This window comes from Sabethes cyaneus, chromosome 1 (assembly GCF_943734655.1).
Source record: "Sabethes cyaneus chromosome 1, idSabCyanKW18_F2, whole genome shotgun sequence".
Taxonomy (NCBI): Eukaryota; Metazoa; Arthropoda; class Insecta; order Diptera; family Culicidae; genus Sabethes; species Sabethes cyaneus.
Window position 1 is genome coordinate 31,205,553 of NC_071353.1, and position 23,228 is coordinate 31,228,780.

General features: G+C 37.9%; 1 protein-coding gene across 1 annotated transcript; it reads right to left on the bottom strand.

The window, feature by feature from the left end:
• Positions 1-289: 289 nt before the first annotated feature.
• LOC128745532 (homeobox protein rough-like) lies at positions 290-22,425 on the bottom strand. The gene is made up of 3 exons (XM_053842606.1): positions 21,927-22,425; positions 502-736; positions 290-443 (listed from the first exon to the last, which is right to left on the bottom strand). Exons 1-3 carry the CDS (start codon positions 22,423-22,425, stop codon positions 290-292), a joined length of 888 nt encoding a protein of 295 aa, XP_053698581.1.
• Between the last annotated feature and the right edge of the window lie 803 nt (positions 22,426-23,228).

Genomic DNA, 23,228 nt, shown 5'->3' on the forward strand with positions numbered 1-23,228 from the left:
AAAAAAGATGAATCAACAGTTTCTAATTAATAGGAATAAAACTAAAGAACAAATTAAAGTAGAATACCGACCATCATGTGTTAAAGCAAGCAATTTGACCACAATGCTGTATATAATCTAGAGTCGAGACGATTGCTGCCTCTATCAAAATGGGTCAAATTTTTCAATAAATAACAAAATTGCTTAACAACGATAATGCACTGTTGCAGTACTTTCTTGAGCATATGCTGCGGCTCAGTATTTTATTTTACAAGTTTGGCTATTTACAGGTTTCATAAGCTTTTGATGCTCATTTTGGAGGACTTTGGTCTACTTTGGGCTGTACGTTGAACTGTTCGTAGAAATTCTGATGCGCCGTCGTTGTCGTACCAATATTGGGACAAACTACTTGTGGATAGTGCGGGCTGAACGGTGTAAATAAACCGTTTACTGCAGCGAATGTCCTGTAAGTATGTAATTTATTTTATGACAAATCCAACGCAGCCAAAACGGACTAATCACCTGTACTGTTGATCAATTTGAGCCTTCTCGATGCGTTTGTCTTTGGCACGCCTGTTTTGAAACCAGATTTTTATTTGGGTTTCGGAAAGTTTCAGCACTTCGGCTAGCTCGAAGCGTCTTCCACGGGAAATGTACTCGTTGCGATGAAATTCCACCTCCAGTCGAAGCGTCTGTTCACTGCTAAACGTGGTCCTTTGACGACGAGGTCGTCCTTCCTTTTTTCGTCGTCTGGCTACTGAAAAGATGAAAGCAGGGATGAATGTTTGTTTACTGACTTGCACTACTGGCCAGCTTTTATCGTGACGATAATCGTTCTGATAATGGTTATTATGATGAGTTTAGGCTCTATTCAATTTCCCGTTTCCAAGGGATACCCTTGTGCTTTGCTTTACACACTTCGTGCATTGCATTCACAGTAACCCTTAGGGATGAGTGGAGCTGAGATTCGTTTAGTCAGATCTTGATTGCAATAATTTATAATGTTATAAGAAAGCTGTAAGAAGATGCTTAATCTTATGGAAAATTCTCTAATTTTTATCAAAGTCTAATGTTTTCTTGTATCCGACTTCGTAGTGGACAAAAATAGACAGATTTCATAAAAAGTCAACTTTCGCTACTAAACTCTTTAGACCATTGATTGCTTGATAGACTGATTTAGAAATGTTTGACAGTAGAATGGAAAACAAACGAAATGAAAGTAGTATTTTCGTTGTTGAAGTTGACCATCTAACGAGTATGGCCGCCTGTAGATGACCTTCGCAGTTGTCGATAACGCGAAAGATGCAACGATGAGGGGTTTTTGTATTCTAAACGTTGCATTTTAAATTTAAGTTAATAATTTTCTTTTTAACCTCTACTTTCTCCCCCCTCTGTTCCCCTTGATCATTAACCCATTAGGCCCAGAAAGCTGAAACTTTCAGAAAAGTTTTGTTTTAGATCAACTAAGAAAAAACCTCAGGGACGTATTTTTAATTTTGTCCCTATGTCCCGTATCGGTGCGTTGAAAAAATGCAAAGGCATGGACTTATGGGGGGTAAGGGGTGGTACCCAGTTTTTACAAAGCTCTGTTATTTCGGAAAGGTTAGAACATTTGATTCGAATCCAGAAATACTGTAATTGACGTCCCCGCATTCACCGGTTTCGCCTTTGCCGTCCGAGGGCAAAGTTACTAGTTTGAGCTGACTTCTGACGGAGTGACTGAAAATTAGGATGACCTGTTCCGTTTACACAGCCCTAATTTTGTTAGATGTAACTTCTAAGCTTTGAGCAAAAACAGGTCGATGAGGTTTTCTCCCAATCTTGCTTTGTTTCTTAGGGTCTAAGTTACTAAGTTGATTTCTGAAACCTAGCATTCTTCACCGAACCTATACCGATCAACATGATTCAACTTTAAGTTTTTACCGAAAAATGAACCTATATTATTTATTTACGAGTAATACATTACAATTAATGTTTTTGGAAAAATACAATGCATAAATTATTTACGAAAGCAACAAAAAATGCATCCAAGTTTGTTGTATCGATGCACCTAATTTCGACCATTACTTTTGGGGGTGATTCCAATTCCGATCAGGCCGTGAAATGCTATTTAAATATAAGATTATTATCCACTAGTGACTAGTATCAAATGAACCTGAAATGTGTTGTGTTTATGTGTTCTGCTGTCAATCCCCATACTCCTCTCCTCCAGATTGCGAGATAATAATGACCTTTAACATTATTATCAGTACAGGATGAGTAGTAATAACTGTCAGTAAAGTTAATGGTCGCGAAAATGCATAAATTGCATAAATTAAAATTAAAATTGAGTGTATTCCGTTTAAAGTATATCCATAACCTTTGTCTTAAATTAGTCCAATTCAAATGCTTCTCCCTTTCCTTTAATTGCCAGCAGCAATCGTTGTTGAAAAGCATTGCAGCTGGTGCACAACAGCACGATATTCCGAGGCGTTTCATATCAATTTTTTTCAAAACGAATGCTTTGGTACTCCCTAGTTTGCCCGGCATGTAACCCCATGCATAGAAGTCGAGAGGATCAAATCAGGCGAACAGACAGGCTACTCTCGAAGAAATAAAAATGTCCTCACACCAAACCTGTGTAGCTTTCGCCTGGTGAGAGGGTGCAGAATCTTGTTGGAAGTAGTATGGTGCATTCTTGTATTGTTTTTTGACGAAGGAAAGCAAATGGCTCTTCGAAATATAATCCATATATATAGTGTTGTTTTCAGCACCAGGTTTAATGAACAGCAAAACCTTCAAATGTTTGGAAAAACTTTCCCATACCATCAGCCTGGAAACATTCCGGAACCTTTGAATGGCCAATTTGTTCCAAGGAATATCAGAAAGATGTGCTGCATATATTCGATAATTTTGTTGATTGTGGTGATTCTCTAGCCGGAACATTTTTTTGCCCGAAAACAGAATTTCACAATCACCGTGCCACTTAAGCAGCTGACGACATCTTTTGACTCTTGCAACCTTCTGTTTTTCAATCAAAACCCGTTGTTTTTTTGTATGTATGGATTTGTATGTAATCGAAGATCAAAATATTCTTAATGGCTGTCTCAGAAATTCCCAGTTTCTTGACTAATTTGGTTTCCGTTGAATTAACTCTCTTACTCGTTTGATGGCTTCCGAATGGCACTGTAAGGGCGTTTACGATCAGGTTTGGGAAATATTCTCCAAGAACAGGTTTCCTTGCATCGCTTGATGGTACAAAAGATGAATCTTTCGTTTATTCTTTAAAATATCACAGAAAATTTTCCATAAACAGACTTATTACAAGTTTCGTTTTTGCATCCACGATTACCACGACGCTTAAACGAATGAAAATTCGAAACAAACTTGCCAGCTATGTTGACATTTGAATACACTTTAAACGGAAAATATGCAGACACATTTGCGATTTGCCCATTTCTAATTAAACACGTCCAAAAAACATTGACAGTTATTACTAGTCACCCTGTAGATTAATGATAACAAAATTCATGTATTTTTGTGAGTTTCGAAAAGTGAATTGTTTAAAAACACGACGAATTTTCGTAAAGTAGTATTTTAATTATTTGTTTCGTTTTACCTCTTCCAGCACCTACTGTATCAGTGGAAATATTGACCGTTAATTTTTAACATGGATATTAGATGGACTGATGGAAATTCAAGTAACGGAACTATATTAAATATAACCAAATTTTGGTTCAAAGGACTGCTGGTGAGCTCACTCTATTTCTATCCATATTTATTTCATTTCATATGATAAATTCCTTATCTGCATTATATGATTAATTCAACGATTGCAGGGGCATCGTATGAGTGGAAGACTGGAGGAGGGAGTGACTAGTCAACCGGAATCAGTAGGAGGAAACTCCTGAAAGTCTGAAACATTATTAATGTTGCGCTCTTTGAGCAAACAAACCATCAAGTGGGTTAAAGCTGGTGCAGCGAAATGGAAGGATCCCAATGCTGGAAGGAGGCTCTTAAATTCCCGGAATGCGCACAAGTGTTTCTGCTTGTGGGTTCGTTCAACCCAGGGTGGATCTATTACTGTCCAGGGGGGATCTATTGCTGTCAAATTTCTTATATGTGTGCGTTACCGCAGATGGTGTTTTGTCCATGACATTTGTACTGTCAACGGACCAAACGACTTATGATTGATTTCGAGCGTGGGGATTCGCAACTCTATTCCTCTCTAGTGCAGTTGAATGAGACTTAATTCTAAACATACAGCGCAGTTGTCGTTTTTGTTGTTTTTATCTCGATAATGCATTTATCTCCTTTTTCTAATCAATGAAACAAACTATAAGTAACTTTTAAGAAGCTACATATACTGGCAAGAGCATCTAAACGGTAAGAAAAAAAGTAGCAAAGGCGACATTTGAAATCTTGGTCACCTGCCTGCTCCTTCATATGTGAGTTGGCGCTCGGGGGCTTATCCTAAATGAAAACATCCAAAACAACATAAAAGTATATTAAATTATCTCCTGTTTGATCCATCCTTTTTTGACGTAGGACTACGTCTTTGTTTACTATACTGGGACTGGGTAGCACTTTGTGAAAACGAAAAAAGAAGTGTAACGTTTTAATGAAAGATTTCATATGCTAATAACTACTAAACTACTGAACACAACTGAACAATTTATATGTCGTTGGATAGATAAAATGACCAGCAATTTTTTAGGGGGGTGAGAGAGCAATTTTAAGGGGGGCGTAAGAGGGGGGGCTCCTATACAAATGAAACACAAATTTCCTCAGAACTCTGGAACTAATCAAGCAAATGGAACCAAATTTGGAATGTAGCGGTTTCAGAAGGCAAGCACTTTTTCTATGGTAAATTGAGACTCCTCCCCTCTTTAGGAGGGGGAGCCCCCATACAACTAATATTCAAATTTCCTCATAACTCGAGAACTATTCGAGCAAAAGGAACCAAAATTGGCTTGTGGGGGTTTTTGGAGGTAAGATGTTTTTCTATGGTGTACTGAGACCCCCATACAAATGAAATACAAATTTCCTCATAACTCTAGAACTAATCAAGCAAATGGAACCAAATTTGGCGTGTGGGGTTTTTGGAGGCATGAATTTATTTTGAATTGATTTATTTTATGATGCTTTGAGACCCCTTACCCCTGTGGTAGGAGGACAATTCATTACCATTTCAACCCTTATGATGCACACAGGTGATTTTTAAAAGAAATTTCTATGTCTCAAAGGTTGCAGGCGTTATACTTATGAACCCCCGTCCACGTATTTTCAAAGCCACCATTGCATTAAATCAGTGATGGCCAAACTGCGGCCCGCGGGCTGATTTGAGAGATGGAGGACTTATGGGTAACTTTTTTGATGACACAGGGGTCACTCAAATCAGCCATAATACCTCGTGCATTTTGTAGTTTCGAATGCTTTCTGGTTTAAATCTTGTGGTAATTTCCAGAAAATGGTTGTTATTGCCGCATATTTTGCATTTTGTTATGCGCAGGAATGGCGAGAGGAATTTGCGGCCCGCGACATTTATGGGGCGATCTCGTTTGGCCCGCACCATGCCTATGCCTGGGCACCACTACATTAAATGAAGAATTGAATCTGAATATTTCGCTCTTCTCTTACAAACATTCACTTGAATAATGGCAGTCACAGATAATAATCTGTGTAATCTAATAAACATACTTATGCCAGAAATGCAGTTTACATTAGTCTTTGATCTGATGATCTGATATAGTCCTACGTCACCCTTTCGTACAACCCTTAGGGCTGTATAGCTTGTAGTTTTTTAATTCGAACGCATAACTAAATGACGAATATTCAAATATAAAAGTCAGTTTTTTAGTCGAAAGAATTCAATATCGAAAAAAGGACCGTAAGGGGGAAAGGGGTTATTTTGCAATAGTTTGCAATATCTTATTTGCTAAGGAGCGGGGGAGAAGCTATCATTTCTTACACAAGATTTTTGGTGTAAATAGTCATCAAAGTCAAAGTCGTATCATATCATATAATAGTATCGAAAATATGACAAACAAACCCTTACGCAATTAATGCACAGTCTCCAAGCGCGGAGTTATGTTAGCACTATTATTCAGTAAACTTTACCATTAGATTTAGCAAATGAATCAGATAATTCTAGACCTATTCGTTTTTATTTATCCGGCTTGAATACATGTATCCTGAATAGGGTTTCCCATACTGTGTTTCTTTCAACAATGTCTTTTATCGTTTGCGTTGAAGCGATTAAAAATTTTCCCCGCTTTTCGGCAAATCATCAGATATTTCTCATCCTTTCGAAGCTATATAGAGTAGCATGTGCTGCTTATTGGAAGCAACCAGCTGAGCGGTAGAGGAAATGCGGGGATTGGGATGCTGCCATCCAGTCAACGCGAGAGAAAGTATAGGAGGAGCTTAACGTAGACCAATGCACCGGCACACGCATTTGGGCGACAATTTCCTTGTGCTGAAAAATGTCGAGAATGTATATCCAGGGTGCGAGCGGACCGCCGGAGAAAAGCGTACAATTGCCCAAGGGGAGGATTTGTGGTAGAAGCGTTGACAAAAATCATAATTGTGCAACAATAACAATTCGTACTGGAAGAAATAACAATAAAGGAATTATGTTCAGTGGTGAATAAAATTCCGCATTGTGCTTGATTTCCCGGGAACGTTTTCACACTTGGGTGGGAAAATGAGTTGAAGCGATATTGGGATTTGTCTGAGTTTATTTGTTTGCTTCTGAAAAGTGGGACGTTAACAAAAATCAATAACTTTTACCGGCCAATCTGGTGCATCCAATGATGTTTATTTCATATGTAACGTTTGCTATTTTGGAATCCTAATTCACATTCTTAAGTTTTTTTATAAACAAACAAAAAATTCGACATGTAAAAAAGTTATCCTCACGTAAGTGCCACTATATTGACCGTCCGCTATTTATTCGTCATAAACCTGAATAGACCTAATAATGTGAAACAAACCACGTAAACCGTTTTCATCCCAGTAAACAGTTAAACCACTATTGTGGCGAACCCATTTAGCAGTACTGATCACTGATGTAGCTCTGTATCCCCCTAGCCTTAATTTGATACAAAGGTAACCTGAGCCAGGTGTCGAAGCTTCCCAATGCTTACGAAGAGCCTTCTCTCCTTAAGGGACTTCCAAACTGCATCCGAGACTTACCGACGCATGAACAAAAAAAACGGAAAGAACGAAAAACGATGATTGCAATGTCCGGAATTTCGCCTTGATTTTGCGCGGTGAAGCGCAGTAAGGTTTCAGTTCTATCCGAAAAGCAGAGGTCGAAAAGGGTTTGGCCGACTAATCAGCCCTAGCCACTTGTAATACGCTAATAAGCCATAAAAATTACTGCATTGGTTGACTTTTTCCTGCGAAGAAACGAAAACCTAACGGAAGAAAGCAGCAGAAGACCTTTTGTCGCTGCTCCTACCTAAGGCATATACCGCAACTTGAGTGCATTTTAAATAGAAGGGTGCATTGAAAAATGCACAAGTATGACACTCAATACCGTAGAGAGTATTGATTACACCCATCATATTAATATTGTCTTTGATTTGTTCACTTTTTATCGTAGTTTCATTATAGACAGCAGCATAATTAAAATGAACTGTGTCCAGCAATATTTATTGAAGCTATTCAAAAATATTGCTAAGTTTTTTTTAATATATAAGATCTAACATCTTTATTGGCCATGAGGTTAAAGCAATGAAGTAACTTTAATTTTTATCAAATAGTTATAATATCTGACATACTCCTTACGGATTGACGATTTCGATCCTAATAACGGGTTAGTATTTTCAGCCTATTAAGCGATTGTTTTTATTCACTTAAGGTACACCGGGGCTATTTGAAACGATTTTTTCAAAGTTCGTCTTCAAAGTTTTCTAATAAAACTATAAAATAATTATTTTCAAATCTGCTGGTGTTACTTATTAGCTTAGTCCAAAGACTATCGATAAAAACTAACAAATAATAATAGTTGTTTTAAATAAACCGATTATTAAAATTTTAGTTGCTTATGTGCGGTGTTTAAACTTACCCCGTGTAGCGGGGAATGGATTTACCGTTGAGAAACAACCGCATCACTGGTTCCCAGATGTGCTCAGGAACGGTTCATTGAAATTCGCCAATGGCGAAAAGTGGATCACGCTTATACCATCTCAATCTGACGACACAAACTAAAAATAATGCCATTTTGAGCTATATAACCATTAATTAACTTTCAAGGATCACCGCTTCATCCGCTTCGCTTTACGTAGCGGTAGTCACTGGCTGTCTGAATGTTAACTGTCCATCAATATCACGCCTATGTCTTTGATATGACTGACCCGCTCGATTGTCGTTGATAAAAACATATAGGGTATTGCTGCTGCATATAGGGGTGCTGCTTCGTCGTAATTGCCTATTCCCGTCCTGTCCAACACAAATTATTAAAAATATCAGCATTTTTATGACACACAATGCAAAACTAGTTATTCCCTATTCCCTAATATTTTAGTTTGTTGTCTGTCATACGCGGTCAATCAAAGTGAGCTGAGATCTATTTAAATGCTTTTTATCATTAAAGAAGTCTTACCAGCCAAATTTCCTACGAAATTATCGACTAATCGTTTTAATTTCTGTCATTTATAAATGAAAATAACTCAATTTTTGTATTGACACGGTTTATTTTATGACGATTTTTGATTTTTACATTTTTCGAATAAACAGTTATATTTTACACGGAACGTATCCCCCGTGTAAGAAAAGAGTTGAGTGTAATTATTTTGTTAAATGAGCTCGAGATTATACTAAATACCTGCATCTTGTGTATCAGTACACTCAAGTCGCTTTTTACGCGAAGGATACGTTCCGCGTAAATTCTAAAATTCGCGTAAAAAAACAAAATTTCGCGAAAAAAAACTTTGTGGATTTCAACACTACGCGAAAAAATAGACGTTTTGAGCACATCCGCGTAAATTGTTATTTTGTCATGTCGTCCTACACAAATACATGCGCACTAATCTTGTAAATATTGTTGTAATTTTTAATTCGGACGATGAAAAATTAAAACGGTACGACGAATTTAAGAAATAGAGTCAGTTGCGTAATTTCAATAATATGCTTTAATAATCGCTTTCCAGTGATTTCAAAGTTCACGGATCGGAAGGTAAGTGTGTTTTAGTCAAACCAGCACAAGAACTTTTGGAGTATTCATTAAATCCATCCAACAAATGATGAAAATTAGAATGTCTTAACTTACTACGACGGAAATTGGAAATAAACCATACCTAATTTTTTTTCCCGTGAGAAGGGTGTCACAGAACACTTTGCGGGATTAACAAATATTCTGTTTAAGCTGGCGAAGGTATCGAGCTGGTGTTGGAGTGCGAGGTAGTTTTCAATTGCCAGTTGAGCGAATATGGGAGAATATTTTTAGATCATCGACACATGATAATCATAGTTCACATCGTTGAAATAGAGCAGGAATATGACCGGTCCAAGATGACTCTCTTGGGTAATATCCGAGGTGTCACAGAGTGTATTGGATCTGCAATCGCCGATAGCAGTTGGCGATCAGCTAGATAAGAACGGAACCAACGCATGAGAGTTCCGATTACTTCACGTTGTTCGAATACAGCGATTGCGATTAACCCTTTGTCTGTACACTGGGGTCAATTTGACCCCAGGCCACTTTGAGAAGCTATAACTTTTTTGTTTTTCAATGAATTAATCTACTTCTTTCGTAACTAGGTGTGTCTACTGGAGATCTTTTATTATAGAAGTTATTTGATCGAAAAATTTCGAAAACTTACGTTTTGCGACAAATTTATTAAAAAACTTACGTTGTCTGTACATTGGGGTCAATTTGACCCCAAAATTCAAATTACTATATCTCAGCGAAAACTTGACCGATTTCTGATTTTTTAGATGTTTTAGAAAGGTAATTCAATGGACTAAATGATAAAACTATGAATGCTGACTTAGCAGGGGGGACCTTTTACAAGGAGGGGTTCTAGTAAAGAAAAGTCGGAAAAATCGGATTTTTTCAGATTTGTGTCGTTTATATCACGAAATCCTTACCACCTAGAGCGATGGTTCCTTCTACAAAAATATGCGCGTACACGAGATCTTCAAAGTTGCTTGCAGCATTTTACAGGATTTGCTCGCTAGGTGGCGTTTATGCGAGAAAAATCAACTTTTTTTGTCATAACTTTATGAATTCTGCTCGTGTAAGTCGTTCTTGCTCTCGAAAAATTTGAACAGATAGACAAGATTTGCAGTAAACATGATCTTATGACAAATAAAATCTATAGTGTGGTTCAGAATTTGACCGCTAGGTGGCATTGGGGCTTCATTTGTTTTTATTTTTTACAGCAGGTGAGAATACTGACTAGATATAATTTTTTTTGTCCACGGCATAATTGTTCAAATAGTCGAGACCACTCTATTCTGAAAATTTTGGTACAAATTTCAGTCGTCAGGTGACGCTAGTGGTGTATTCATTTTTTTCCGATACTATACTCAATTGTTGCGGATCGTTTTAACATAAATTTTGCCTGAATTGGTACATTACTTAGTTATATAGTATTGCGAATAGTTGTTACGAGTTTTATTTTGCGATATAATGTTAGGCGACGCCTTCTTGTCGAAACAATATGTTCATACACAATGAATAAATCAAAGCAAAAAGCACACTAGCGCCACCTAGTCCTTAAATACTGTGCTAAATTGTCTATTATAGAATGACCAGACCAATCTTGCCGAAGACAAGAAACTTGCATGTCATCTATCTTGTTTAACCTCGAACAATATTAATAAAATGGTACACGTACACCACCTGGCGGGTGAATTCTGAGCCGTTCACCAAGTTTTTATCTACCACCGGACTATGTTTACTTCGTATCTTGTCTAAATAATCAACTTTAGCGTGAACAAGAACGATTTACACGAGTAGAACCCAAAAAATTTACGACCAAAAAATATCGATTTTTCCGGACAAACGCCACCTTGCGAGCAAATCCTGTAAAATGTCACAAGTAACTTTGAAGATCTCGTGTTCGCGCATATTTTTGTAGAAGAAAGCATTGTTCTAGATGGTAAGGGTTTGGTGATATAAACGTCACAAATCTGAAAAAATCCGATTTTTCCGACTTTTCTTTACTTAAACCCCTCCTTGTAAAAGATCCCCCCTGCCAAGTCGACATTCATAATTTTATCATTTAGTCCATTGGATTACCTTTCTGAAACACCTAAAAATTCGGAAATCCGTCGATTTTTCGCTGAGATATAGCAGTTTGAATTTTGGGGTCAAATTGACCCCAATGTACAGACAACGTAAGTATTTTTTTGTACAGACAGAAGGTTAAGGTTCCTATTATTGCTTGGTTCGATCCACAGATTCACCAGCTTGAGTAAAGAGGAACGGCATACATACTTAATAAGCGTTGTTTCAATGAACCTCCTCTACCTAATTTTCCGCTCTGGGGTGCACGGCTTGTCTCACTCTGTTTGGATAGTGTAAACACCTTTGTTTCATTACTTTATTTTATCGTGTCCTTCGTCGATTGTAAAACCTACCACTATAAAAAATGCTGAGTTCATTATACAGGTTAAGACAAAACACGAGATTGGTCTAAGATCATCTCAATATTTATACCCAAGTCACTTAAGGCTTGATCGTACGATGATACGTTACTTGCGGTTAAACTTTCATGATAAAACACGCTAGCAACCTCATGTAGATAGAGAACCATCGTGAAATGCATTTGAGATAAGGGTATTTGTCGAAATTATCGTGTAAAATTGGCCGAAGAGACGCAGTATTACATCAAATTTTGTAAACGGGCTCTGTTAATGGGGTTATAAACTTGTTTAGTTTTGTTTGCAATTGCATAAAAAAGTATGAAGGTCTGTGCCTAAGGGCACGAACGCTGCGCAAATGTACTACAAATGTTCCATAGTTTATTACGAAAAATACACTCAAGTCTTTTTTTACACGGTTTAATTTTAGGGTTATTGAAGTAACGCGGTTTTTTACACCATTTTTCAAATTAAAGCGATTTTTTAGCGATTTTCAAATTCGAGCGGTTTTTTCGATTATTTTGAATTAACGCGGTTTTTTTACGTCGATTTTTGTATTAACACGATTTATTTTATGATGATTTTTGATTTTTACATTTTTCGAATAAACGGTTATATTTTACACGGGACGTATCCCCTGTGTAAAAAAATACTTGAGTGTAATTATTTTGTTAAATGAGGTCGAGTTTATACCAAATACCTGCATCTTGTGTATCAGTATCTTCTAATTTGTAGTTCTATAAATAATTAAACCACCAAGTCACAATCACACAATCTTTGGTGAGGCGGTGATGCCACGTTTTGTAGATTTTACTTTGGATAACTGGCTGGAAACTACATATCTACACAGTTGACAATCGTTACACGTTTATTGGCTTATAAAACTTATTCAAAATATAAAACATTTGTCATTAAATGCAAAACTTTTGGCTAAGCAGTAAATAATAATCAATTGATCTGGGTTATCATTTACAAAACAAATTCACACTCATCAATTCATTCGAAAATAGTCATAATAATGCCATTTATTATGACATATCGTTTTAATGTATGCTTGTCTTTCAACCAGCATGTAAAATTACGCAGGTTGGAAGATTTCCAACTAATATTACCGTTCTAAGTACATTAGAGTTTTTCTGCACTCTGCTTTTCAATTATTTTTATCACAGACAAACAGACGAGACACTCGCGTTAATTCCATCGTCAAATAAAAAACTACTCATTTTTCAAAAAAGCATGTTTCGCAACATGGCCACACCGCGGCGCGCGGGTGTTGCATCGAGTTTTCAGTATAAAACCATACAAATGTAAAAACCCTACAGCATAAAACCCTGCAAATGCAAGCTATTCCGCAACATGCATAACAGAGGGTGCTAGTGTGCAGGCCAAATGTGTAGGACGATGGTTTTTAATGGATTTTCTTCTATGTGTCATGTTAGTTCGTCAGTGTTTTTATACTTTACAGCGATTGTATGACATTTGCCCGAAAACTAATTGGCAGAAAATTATTTGCCGGAATGAACCAGCTCCCAGAAAAACATTCCCCAGAATGAATCATTTCCCAGAAACCCATTCACCAGAATGAACCATTTCCCTGAAAACTATTCCCCAGAATCGACCATTTCCCAGAAAATTATCCTCTGTCTTTCGGAAAACTTCACCAGAATGGACCATACCCCACAATACATGTATTTGCATGAGCTTACCAGAAATTTGAAACAATTAAGCGTTTTATTGGTTCTTGACTCTTTTTTTTGTATGCCAGAAGGTCATTGGGTTAAAAGGTCACTACGACAGTCTTAATGATCGTCTTTTGTGGCAGGCCCCGATTGCTGTACACAGTTTACGGATCGCTCATACCCATTGATGGAGTTGAGCGGGATAGTTGTTTGGAATCGTGTGCCCCAATTCGGTACTACATAGTTTATAAAGTCAATGACCGTTTTGGGATTTAGGCTCCATACTGATATGGAGTAAGAAGGAAACTTCCGAAGAAGAATACATTGTTTCCGCAAGTTCCTTTAGTTTTACCGTGAACATGCGGAAGCAAGACGTGCGATGTATTACTGAAATGTCAAAAATGCCGTTCAAATATTACGAAGACGTCCGCCATTATGGCTCGTAAAAAGCTGGATACATGGATCAAGTGTATGATACATGCTTGAAAAAATTAAAAAGTTTCTTGCTGTCTAGTTTTCGAATAATTTCCTTCTTGCAAAATAGCTATTAACAGTTTCCCTAAAATCAGCTTGTAGAAATTTGGATTTGACTATTACTGTTCGAAAACTGCGACAGCATGTTCGGCCTACTTAGTGAGTATATGCTGTCCTTACTCGCTGTCGCTCGTTCTGACTCAACTAAGGGATAGACCCTACTAGTCACTAAACCTAGGAAAATGTTTCTACCTAAATTGAGGTGATCTCTGCAGGGGGGCTGCTCCCTGCAGTGACCGGCGCTTCCGACAGCGGGTTGCCGGCGAACACTCGCGGCCTACGGCCGTCTCGCCCTCAATGACCTAGGAAACACTTGCTACTAAGACGGCAAATAAGGCACACCTTGTAATGTTGTAATGAGCATAACTCATTTGCATTTAAGGGAAAGAAAAAAGGATTTGTAGTGCAAGTAATATGTTTCCATTTGTGTATGGCCACGTAAAATCAAATAAATGCAAATAAATGCCATAACAAACCATTATACCATAAGCAGTAGATCTTGAGAAATGCTTTTTTCTTTCCTTCATTATCCCATATTCTGCTACACACAAGATTAACTTTGAATTGTTTTGATGACAGTCAATGTTAACCTTAAGAATATATTCTTATTAATGTATGATATTATTCGAAAAAATAGTTTTCAGGAAAAATATAATTTCGGGAAAGAAAATATCGGGAAAACGGGGCAAAGAGATAAAACAGTCTATTCGGGAGAGTTGTACTACGCATTACGCTGCTATATAGACAGTAGCATTGTTACACGAGCTCCGTAATTATCCTATACTCTAATTACCGATTACTCAGCCCCCCCCCCTAGGAGAGATTTAGTCCCCCTATAAAAATGAGCCTGGCCGGCCAAATAAAATGCGGGGGGCTATAGCCCCCTCCATAAATGAGCGCTTAATCCGCCAATGGAAAAATGGTTCCCTCTATGAAAATTTTTGGAGAATAATCTATTCTGGGAAATGGTATTCTGGCGAATGGTACATTCTGGAAAAAATATTTCTGGGGAATGGAACATTCTGGGAACATTTTTTCTGGGAAATGATACTTTCTGGGGAACGATTTTCGGGCAAATTGCATTCTGGCAAAAAAATTCTGGGGAATGGTTTTCGGGCAAATGTCATACAACCCTTTACAGCAATTAAATCAAAAACTTGTATGGAATTTCATGGCTAGTCTTTGAATAAACACTGAAAATTTGTGCCTCATGGCACATGCTAGATTTCTATCACTAACGAACTGACATGACGCATAGAAGAAATTCCTATAAAAACCATCGTCCTGCACATTTTGCTTGCACACTAGCACCCTCTGTTATGCATGTTGCGGAGTAGCTTGCTTTTACAGGGTTTTATACATTTGTGTGGTTTTATACTGAAAACTCGAAGCAACACCCGCGCGCCACGGTGTGGCCGTGTTGCGAAACATGCTTTTTTGAAAAATGAGTAGTTTTTGATTGGACGATGGAATTATCGTGAGTGTCTCGTCTGTTTGTCTGTGATTCTATCTACCACGTTTTTGTACTACAAGACTTCAATTTAGAATATATTTTTATAGTATATCGATATAATCGGTTGAAGAGAAGAGGTAGGTGCGTTCTTTTCTTTAACAGCTTACATCAGGACATCAACTTTGTCTAGATTTAATATTTAAATGATAAGATCGATCGAAGGGTAGGGGTAATAGAATGGATAGTTGTACACTTTAACAAACTTGTTTGCTTTCAGAACATCGAGTTCGTCTAGGTTCAATGTTTAAATAATAACTTTCAGGTTCTGTTTTTCGGCTATGTAGTCTGTATTTAATCGTTTTAGCTGCTAAATACAGACTACATAGTCGAAAAACAGAACCTGAAAATTGCATATTACAGTCGAAAAGCATACATTAAAGTTTAAATAAAATAACATCTAACAAGTGTAGTTTCGAATTTTTACAAAATTGTTAACCTTATGGACTTCGATTTGATCCAGGTTTACTGGTAATTCCTGTTCTGTTGGAAAGCAAGGGTTCGGTCCCTTTATATTTAGAATCGAAATAAACGAAACCGCAGGTGTACATACATCAACCAAAAAAGTATTCGGACAGCAGCGCATAAAATTTTCTTTTAGTAATTTTGCACAGTATTTTTGCAAAGAATGGTAACACATATTTTTTAAAACAATGTTTAACTAAAGCATATTTAGATGCACAACAAAAATTCGGGAAAAAGCTTTCCGTTTTGAAGATAGAGTAGATATAGTTTGAATTGCTCAAAAATGCAGTCAAAAAAGTATTCGGACAGTTAACTATTAGTTGAAACAAATGTCCTTTCTCGCTCAACTACTACCTTGTAGGACCATTTACATTCTTGATGACCTGTTTTAATCTGTTAGGGATAAAATTAACAATTTTTCAAATATCCCTCTGTGAAATGCTGACCATTTTTTACAAGAGGTCGGTTTAAGTCATTGTGATAAGAAATCGAATGATTTCTCATTTAGAAATGAAATTATCGAAAAAGATGTTCAAAAGGGTTCAAATCTAGACTGAATACTGATGTTTCGATAGCTCTAGGACAATTGTCTGGTGCCTACCACTTACAATTATCGACAGTATGTTTAGATTCAACATCCCGGTACAATATGTATGTACCGCACAATTACAATTTTGCTTTAATTTCACCCAAAATTGTTCAGATAATAGAGTTTACACTTAGTTCTATCCAAAAATATATATCTTTGCTACCTCGGAATTTTGCATGCATCCCAACAAGGTATGACACTAACCGCATTGCATGTTTACTTGCTGACGAGTGATTTTTCTCTTGTAACCCTTCTCTTTTAGTTATTCTTGCATAGGGGTTGTTGATGTCGTACCTTGTTGGGGTACATGGAAAGCTCCGAGGCAGCAAAGATATATATTTTTGGATAGAACTAAATGTAAACTCAACTATCTGAACAATTTTAGATGAAATTAAAGCAAAATTGTAATTGAATGAAGCAAAAACAACAGCAATCGACGTCGGCCTGACTAATAACCCCTTAGCAGTGGCGTGGCTTCGTACAGAAAATACAATAAAAATTCTTGGTGTGATGTTTGCCAACTCGGTGCGAGTGATGGTAAAGCTAAACTGGGATGCACTTGTGACCAATTTTTCCCGACTGGTGTGGCTACACTCTTTACGCTGCTTATCACTGTATCAAAAAGTTACACTACTCAATACTTTCCTGTCCTCCAAGATGTGGTATATAGCAGCAAACTTACAACCAACGGCAGCACACGTTGCAAAACTAACTGCTACCATGAGGACTTATCTTTTCCGAGGTGCTTGCGCGACTGTTCCGATGCATCAGTTAGCTCGCAACAGAGAAGATGGAGGCCTTAAACTGCATATCCCGGCGATGAAGTGCAAAGCGCTACTTATAAATCGCCATCTACGTGAGATTGGATCTCTTCCCTACTATAGTTCTTACATTGCCCAAGAAAATCCCACTCGCCTGAACTTAATCAGCGACCTTCCCTGTCTCAAGCAAATCCTCAATAATTATTCAAACCTTCCCTTTCAAATCCGCCAAAACCCTACCGCTGTTCTTATCCATCGCTTCTTCCTGGAAACCACCGATAGACCAAAAGTGGAAATAGCAAACCCAGGAACCTACTGGCCCCGAATATGGAGAAATATAGCTTCTCGGAAGCTTACGCCTTCGCAACGCAGTGCACTCTACATGTGGGTGAACCAAAAAGTCCCACATCGACGGCTAATGAATATTATGGGACGCACAGATGGAGACCAATGCACTCACTGTGAGAGCACGGCCATTGAAACCATTCAGCACAAATACTTCCTCTGCTCAAGAGTACGGAATGCGTTTATTACACTCAAACGAAAACTAAGCTCACTAACTGGTGGTCAATGTTCCTTCAATTGTGAGGATCTGCTGCGGCCAACACTGGATGGAATATCAGTATCTACAAGAACAAAGATTTTCAAGATTTTGATTGTTTATATAGCCTTCATTGATAACTGCAATGATAGAATAGATATAGGAGAATTGAAGTTTAACTTTGAAATTGCCATATAAAACCTTTGTGTAAATATTTTATTTATAAAACAACTTGCAAATAAAAATTTTGATAAAAAAAAATCTTCAAAACGGAAAGCTTTTCCCCGAATTTTTGTTGTGCATTTAAATATGCTTTAGTTAAACATTGTTTTAAAAACTATGTGTTACCATTCTTTGCAAAAATACTGCGCAAAATTACTAAAAGAAAATTTTATGCGCTGCTGTCCGAATACTTTTTTGGTTGACTGTATAAGATTGTCGTACCGGGCATGGGAAGCAAAACAGTGCTTCCATGTGATTGGCTGATTCGTTCGTTCTTGATAATGCCTAATATTTATGCTTTTTTTCAATGGCATGGCCATTGCAAATCATTTTCAAAGTTTTTATCACTCCCCCCCCCCCCTTGGAAATTGGCTTGAAAAATCGGGGGGAATAATTTGTAGGATATGAGTCAATTTTTTTTATAAAATCAATTGTCTGTGGGCTCTGAGTTAACGCTTCTAGCTCGAAACAAAATTGGGAATTCGAACAATGGAATTTCCGAAAATCGTCCAAAAAAAATTTCCTTCGTTTTTGTCTTTTTTTCGTAGATTTTTGCATAGAAAATAATAACGTATATATTATAAACAAGAATAGATTCGGTTTTCACGTTTAAACTTTAAATAAAACTGCTTAAACCCAAGTTTTTTTACTCGATTAAAAAATTCATTTTGTTTTTTTTTCGCCCCCCCCTTCAGTGGCCGAACACCGGAAGGACAAAAACTTTATAAAATATTTGTAACGGCCTAATTCGACGAATTGGTTTTATATTCGCTATATTAATCAATTTTTAGTAAAATTTCTGATCGATTGATGCAAATATCTCTAAAATCCATTGAAAAATGACTGATTTATAAGCGTGCAAATCATAACAACTTTTCGTTACATGCTCATTTCTCATACTTCTAAAGTATAGAATGCAAGAATGAATTACAAATGATTGTCAAAATTTGGTATTTATTATTTCTTATATGGTGTGAAAATTCTTTTGTGCGGATATGATTACATATCTTGCACGAGCAACTGAGATACGCAAAGCAAATTATTTGTTGGGTTGGTTTGAGGAGTTATGAGTTTTAGATCTTAGCAATGCATGAGAAAATCAGAAAATTTTTATTAAAATTCTCTGGAAAAATAGAAAACTTAGAGAAATATTGTTTCGTTTATAAACTCAACTAGGTATATGTACTAGAGTTCAAAAGTTCAAACTAGGTATATGTACTAGAGTTCAAATTTCGATTCTACCACTGCTCAAAATTGGATAAAAGGGGTGAAGACAAAGTTGCGGGTCTTGATTCGGTATTGCACAGACTGGGCGATCAGCATATCCTTCATCTATACCTATAAAGAAGGATTTCTGTCTGTCTGTCTGTCTGTCTGTCTGTCTGTCTGTCTGTCTGTCTGTCTGTCTGTCTGTCTGTCCTGTGTTCCTTATAGAATCAAAAACTACTGAACCAATCGGCGTGAAAATTTGCATGTAGAGGTTTTTGGGGCCAGGAAAGGTTTTAGTGATGGTTAGAGACCCCTCCCCCCACTAAGAGGGGGGGCTCCCATACAAATGAAACACAAATTTCTGCATAACTCGAGAACTAATCAAGCAAATAGAACCAAATTTGGCATGTGGGTGTTTTCGGTGACAAGAATTTATTCTAGGGTAATTTGAGACCCCTCCCCTCTTTATAAGGGGAATTATAACTCCTCTCCCCTTTAAGAGGGGGGGTTTCCATACAAATTTCCTCATAACTCGAGAACTAATCAAGCAAATGGAACCAAATTTGGCATGTGAAAGTTTTCGAGGGCAAGAAAATTTTCTATGTTGAATTAGGACCCCTCCTCACTTTAAGAGGGGGGGCTCCTGTACAAATGAAATACCAATTTCCTCATAACTCGAGAACTAATCAAGCAAATGGAACCAAATTTGGCATGTGTGTGTTTTTGGAGACAAAATGTTTTTCTATGATGAATTGGGACCCCTCCCCACTTTAAGTGGGGGGGGGGGGGGGCTCCTATACAAACGAAATACAAATTTCCTTATAACTCGAGAGCTAATCCAGCAAATGGAACCAAATTTGGCATGTAGGTGTTTTTGGAGGCAAGAATTTTTTCTATGATGAATAAGAACCTCTCCCCACTTTAGGAGGGGGGGCTCCTATACAAATGAAATACAAATTTCCTCATAACTCGAGAGCTAATCCAGCAAATAGAACCAAATTTGGCATGTGGGTGTTTTCGGTGACAAGAATTTATTGTATGGTAAATTGAGACCCCTCCCTCTTTATAAGGGGAATTGTAACTCCTCTCCCCTTTAAGAGGGGGGGCTTCCATACAAATTTCCTCATAACTCGAGAACTAATCAAGCAAATGGAACCAAATTTGGCATGTGAAGGTTTTCGAGGGCAGGAAAATTTTCTACGGTGAATTAGGACCCCTCCCCACTCTAAGAGGGGGGGCTCCTGTACAAATGAAATACAAATTTCCTTCTAACTCGAGAACTAATCAAGCAAATAGAACAACATTTGGCATGTGGGTGTTTTTTTTGGTGACAAGAATTTATTCTATGGTGAATTGAGACCCCTCCCCTCTTTATAAGAGGAATTATAACTCCTCTCCCCTTTAAGAGGGGGGGGGCTTCCATACAAATTTCCTCATAACTCGAGAACTAATCAAGCAAATGCAACCAAATTTGGCATGTGAAGGTTTTCGAGAGCAAGAAAATTTTCTATGGTGAATTAGGACCCCTCCCCACTTTAAGAGGAGGGGCTCCTGTACAAATGAAATACAAATTTCCTCATAACTCGAGAACTAATCAAGCGAATTGAACCAAATTTGGCATATGTGTGTTTTTGGAGACAATTTTTTTTTCAATGATGAATTGGGACCCCTCCCCACTTTAGGAGGGGGGGTACTATACAAACGAAATACAAATTTCCTCATAACTCGAGAACAAATCCAGCAAATGGAACCAAATTTGGCGTGTAGGTGTTTTTGGAGGCAAGAATTTTTTCTGTGATGAATTAGGACCTCTTCCCACATTAGGAGGGGGGGCTCCAATACAAATGAAATACAAATTTCCCCATAACTCGAGAACTAATCAAGCAAATAGAACCAAATTCGGCATGTGGAGGTTTTTGGAGGCAAAAATATTTTCTACGGTGAATTAGGATCCTTCCACACTTCAAGAGGGGGGGCTTCTACACAAATGAAATACAAATTTCCTCATAATTCGAGAACTAATCAAGCAAATGGAACCATATTTGGCATGTGGGTGTTTTTGGAGGCAACCATTTTTCCCATGATGAATTAGGACTTCTTACCTTTTTAGGAGGGGGGGGGGGGCTCCCATTCAAACGAAATACAAATTTGCTCATAACTTTAGAACTAATCAAGCAAATGGAACCAAATTTGGCATGTGAGAGTTTTAGATGGCAGAATTTTTTTTCTGTGGTGTATTACGACCCCTTTCCCTTTTAAGAGGGTGGGCTCCCATACAAATGAAATACAAATTTCCTTATAATTTGAGTACTAATCAAGCAAATGGAACCAAATTTAGCATGTAGGAGATTTTTGAGTCTTGAATTTATTTTATGATAGTTAGAGACCTCTCACCCCTGTGGTAGGGGGATATGGATTCTCATACAAATAAAACAGAAATTTTTGCGAAACTCAAAAACTAATCCAACTCGAGAAATTCGAGACTCTTCCATAAAACATTAATCAATAACAAGACCACAAAAACTATCTATAGTAACACTAGATCATTCAGGACGAGCCGGTCGCGAATGTTGCCGGTGACCCGCCGTCGGAAGCGCCGCCCACTGGGGGGCTTGCAAAACTCGAGAAGTGACAAAGATCATCCGAGATTCATGATTTATGTACAACACAGGTTAATTTATGGCAATACGAAGTTTGTCGGGTCAGCTAGTGTACTATAAACGGACGATAAATCACACCTATGGTCACTATGGTTTGCTAGTCTTTAACTCTCTTATGTGTTGTGTAAAAACAACAGAACAATATATTTTTGCCTTAGCTCAAAGTTCGAAGTACTAGTGCATGATGGATTCCGACTTACGAAATGCTGATAATCCCGCAGGCAAATGCGATCCATCTGGGCCGAATCCAAACACGGGTCTAAACGACCCGTAATTGCCGGTCAGCGATGTTATCGCTGAGACACCGGCGGTAAGTCCCTGCTGGCCGTACGAAAATCTCATTTGTGGGGCTTCATACCCATAGACTCGTTGATCGTATAGATTCGCACGACTGGTTCCACTGTGAAAAGTTGTTCGTTCTTCCGTTTCTTCGATATCCAACGGAGGGGATGACCGACTAGTACTGCTGGAACTTTCCGATGGCGAGCGGTTAAATTTAGTCACATCTTCACTCACTGGATTATCCTCGTGACCCAGACCGGTGCTAGTATTTTTCTCTAGATGACCATACAGACGTTCGAAAAAGGTTCTCGGTGATGAAGGTTTATTACCCGCTAAGGGTTCGCTTCCGAGTGTTCTACCGTCGGCCATATCTTTTATATTATAAATTGCACTGTTATTATTGTCCGTTAGCATCATCACTTAACTATTATTGTCCGAATGTACCACGTCTTATTCCCACGAGGGATAAATCTCGACTGACTCAAAGTTCTTCCCTCATCATAATTACCATTTTCATCATCGTTATAATCATTGAATATTCCACCTGTTCGATCAAAAAGGATATTGGTTACGTATTTACCTGTTCTTGTTAGCGAAATTTGCTCCTGCATGCGGGTTGAATTTTGAAGAGAGTTTTCCCGGTCGCTCTCTCTGTAGAGAATGTAAACAAATGTTCTGATTGGTGCTGGTAGAACACACCCCCTGAAGTGTGGATTTGGATGCTTTCAGTATGCCGTTACGGTCGTTGCATATACGCAGGCGTTTAATTTTGACTCAAGTTTTGACATTCGCTTTTGCTGTCAGTTGACGCATCTTCATCGATCTGAGGGGAATGGCTGGATGTTATTTTGGAATTGGAATGTGTAGGAACTATAAATGATGTAATACATTAGTTTTTAATAGCAAAGTTCGAAAAAATAACCTTGTTGACAGAATATTCGTGGTATTTACCTCATAGACTGCACGTTAAAGGCTCCCATACATGTACGCACATGTTGACCAAAAATGTTGATAATCGCAGGCTTGGCCAACACGCTCGGCTGTAAGTGAGTCCTGCGAACCAAGCTGGCAAAAGATGTTGGGCCACCTGAATGACCCGCCAACATTTTATCCATTTCCAACCCAACATATGCGTACGAGTATATGGGTCTTAAAACCTCAATCACATTAGGGGATCAGCCAGTAATGCTTAGCGAGTTTGAAAGCTGATTGTAAACTCG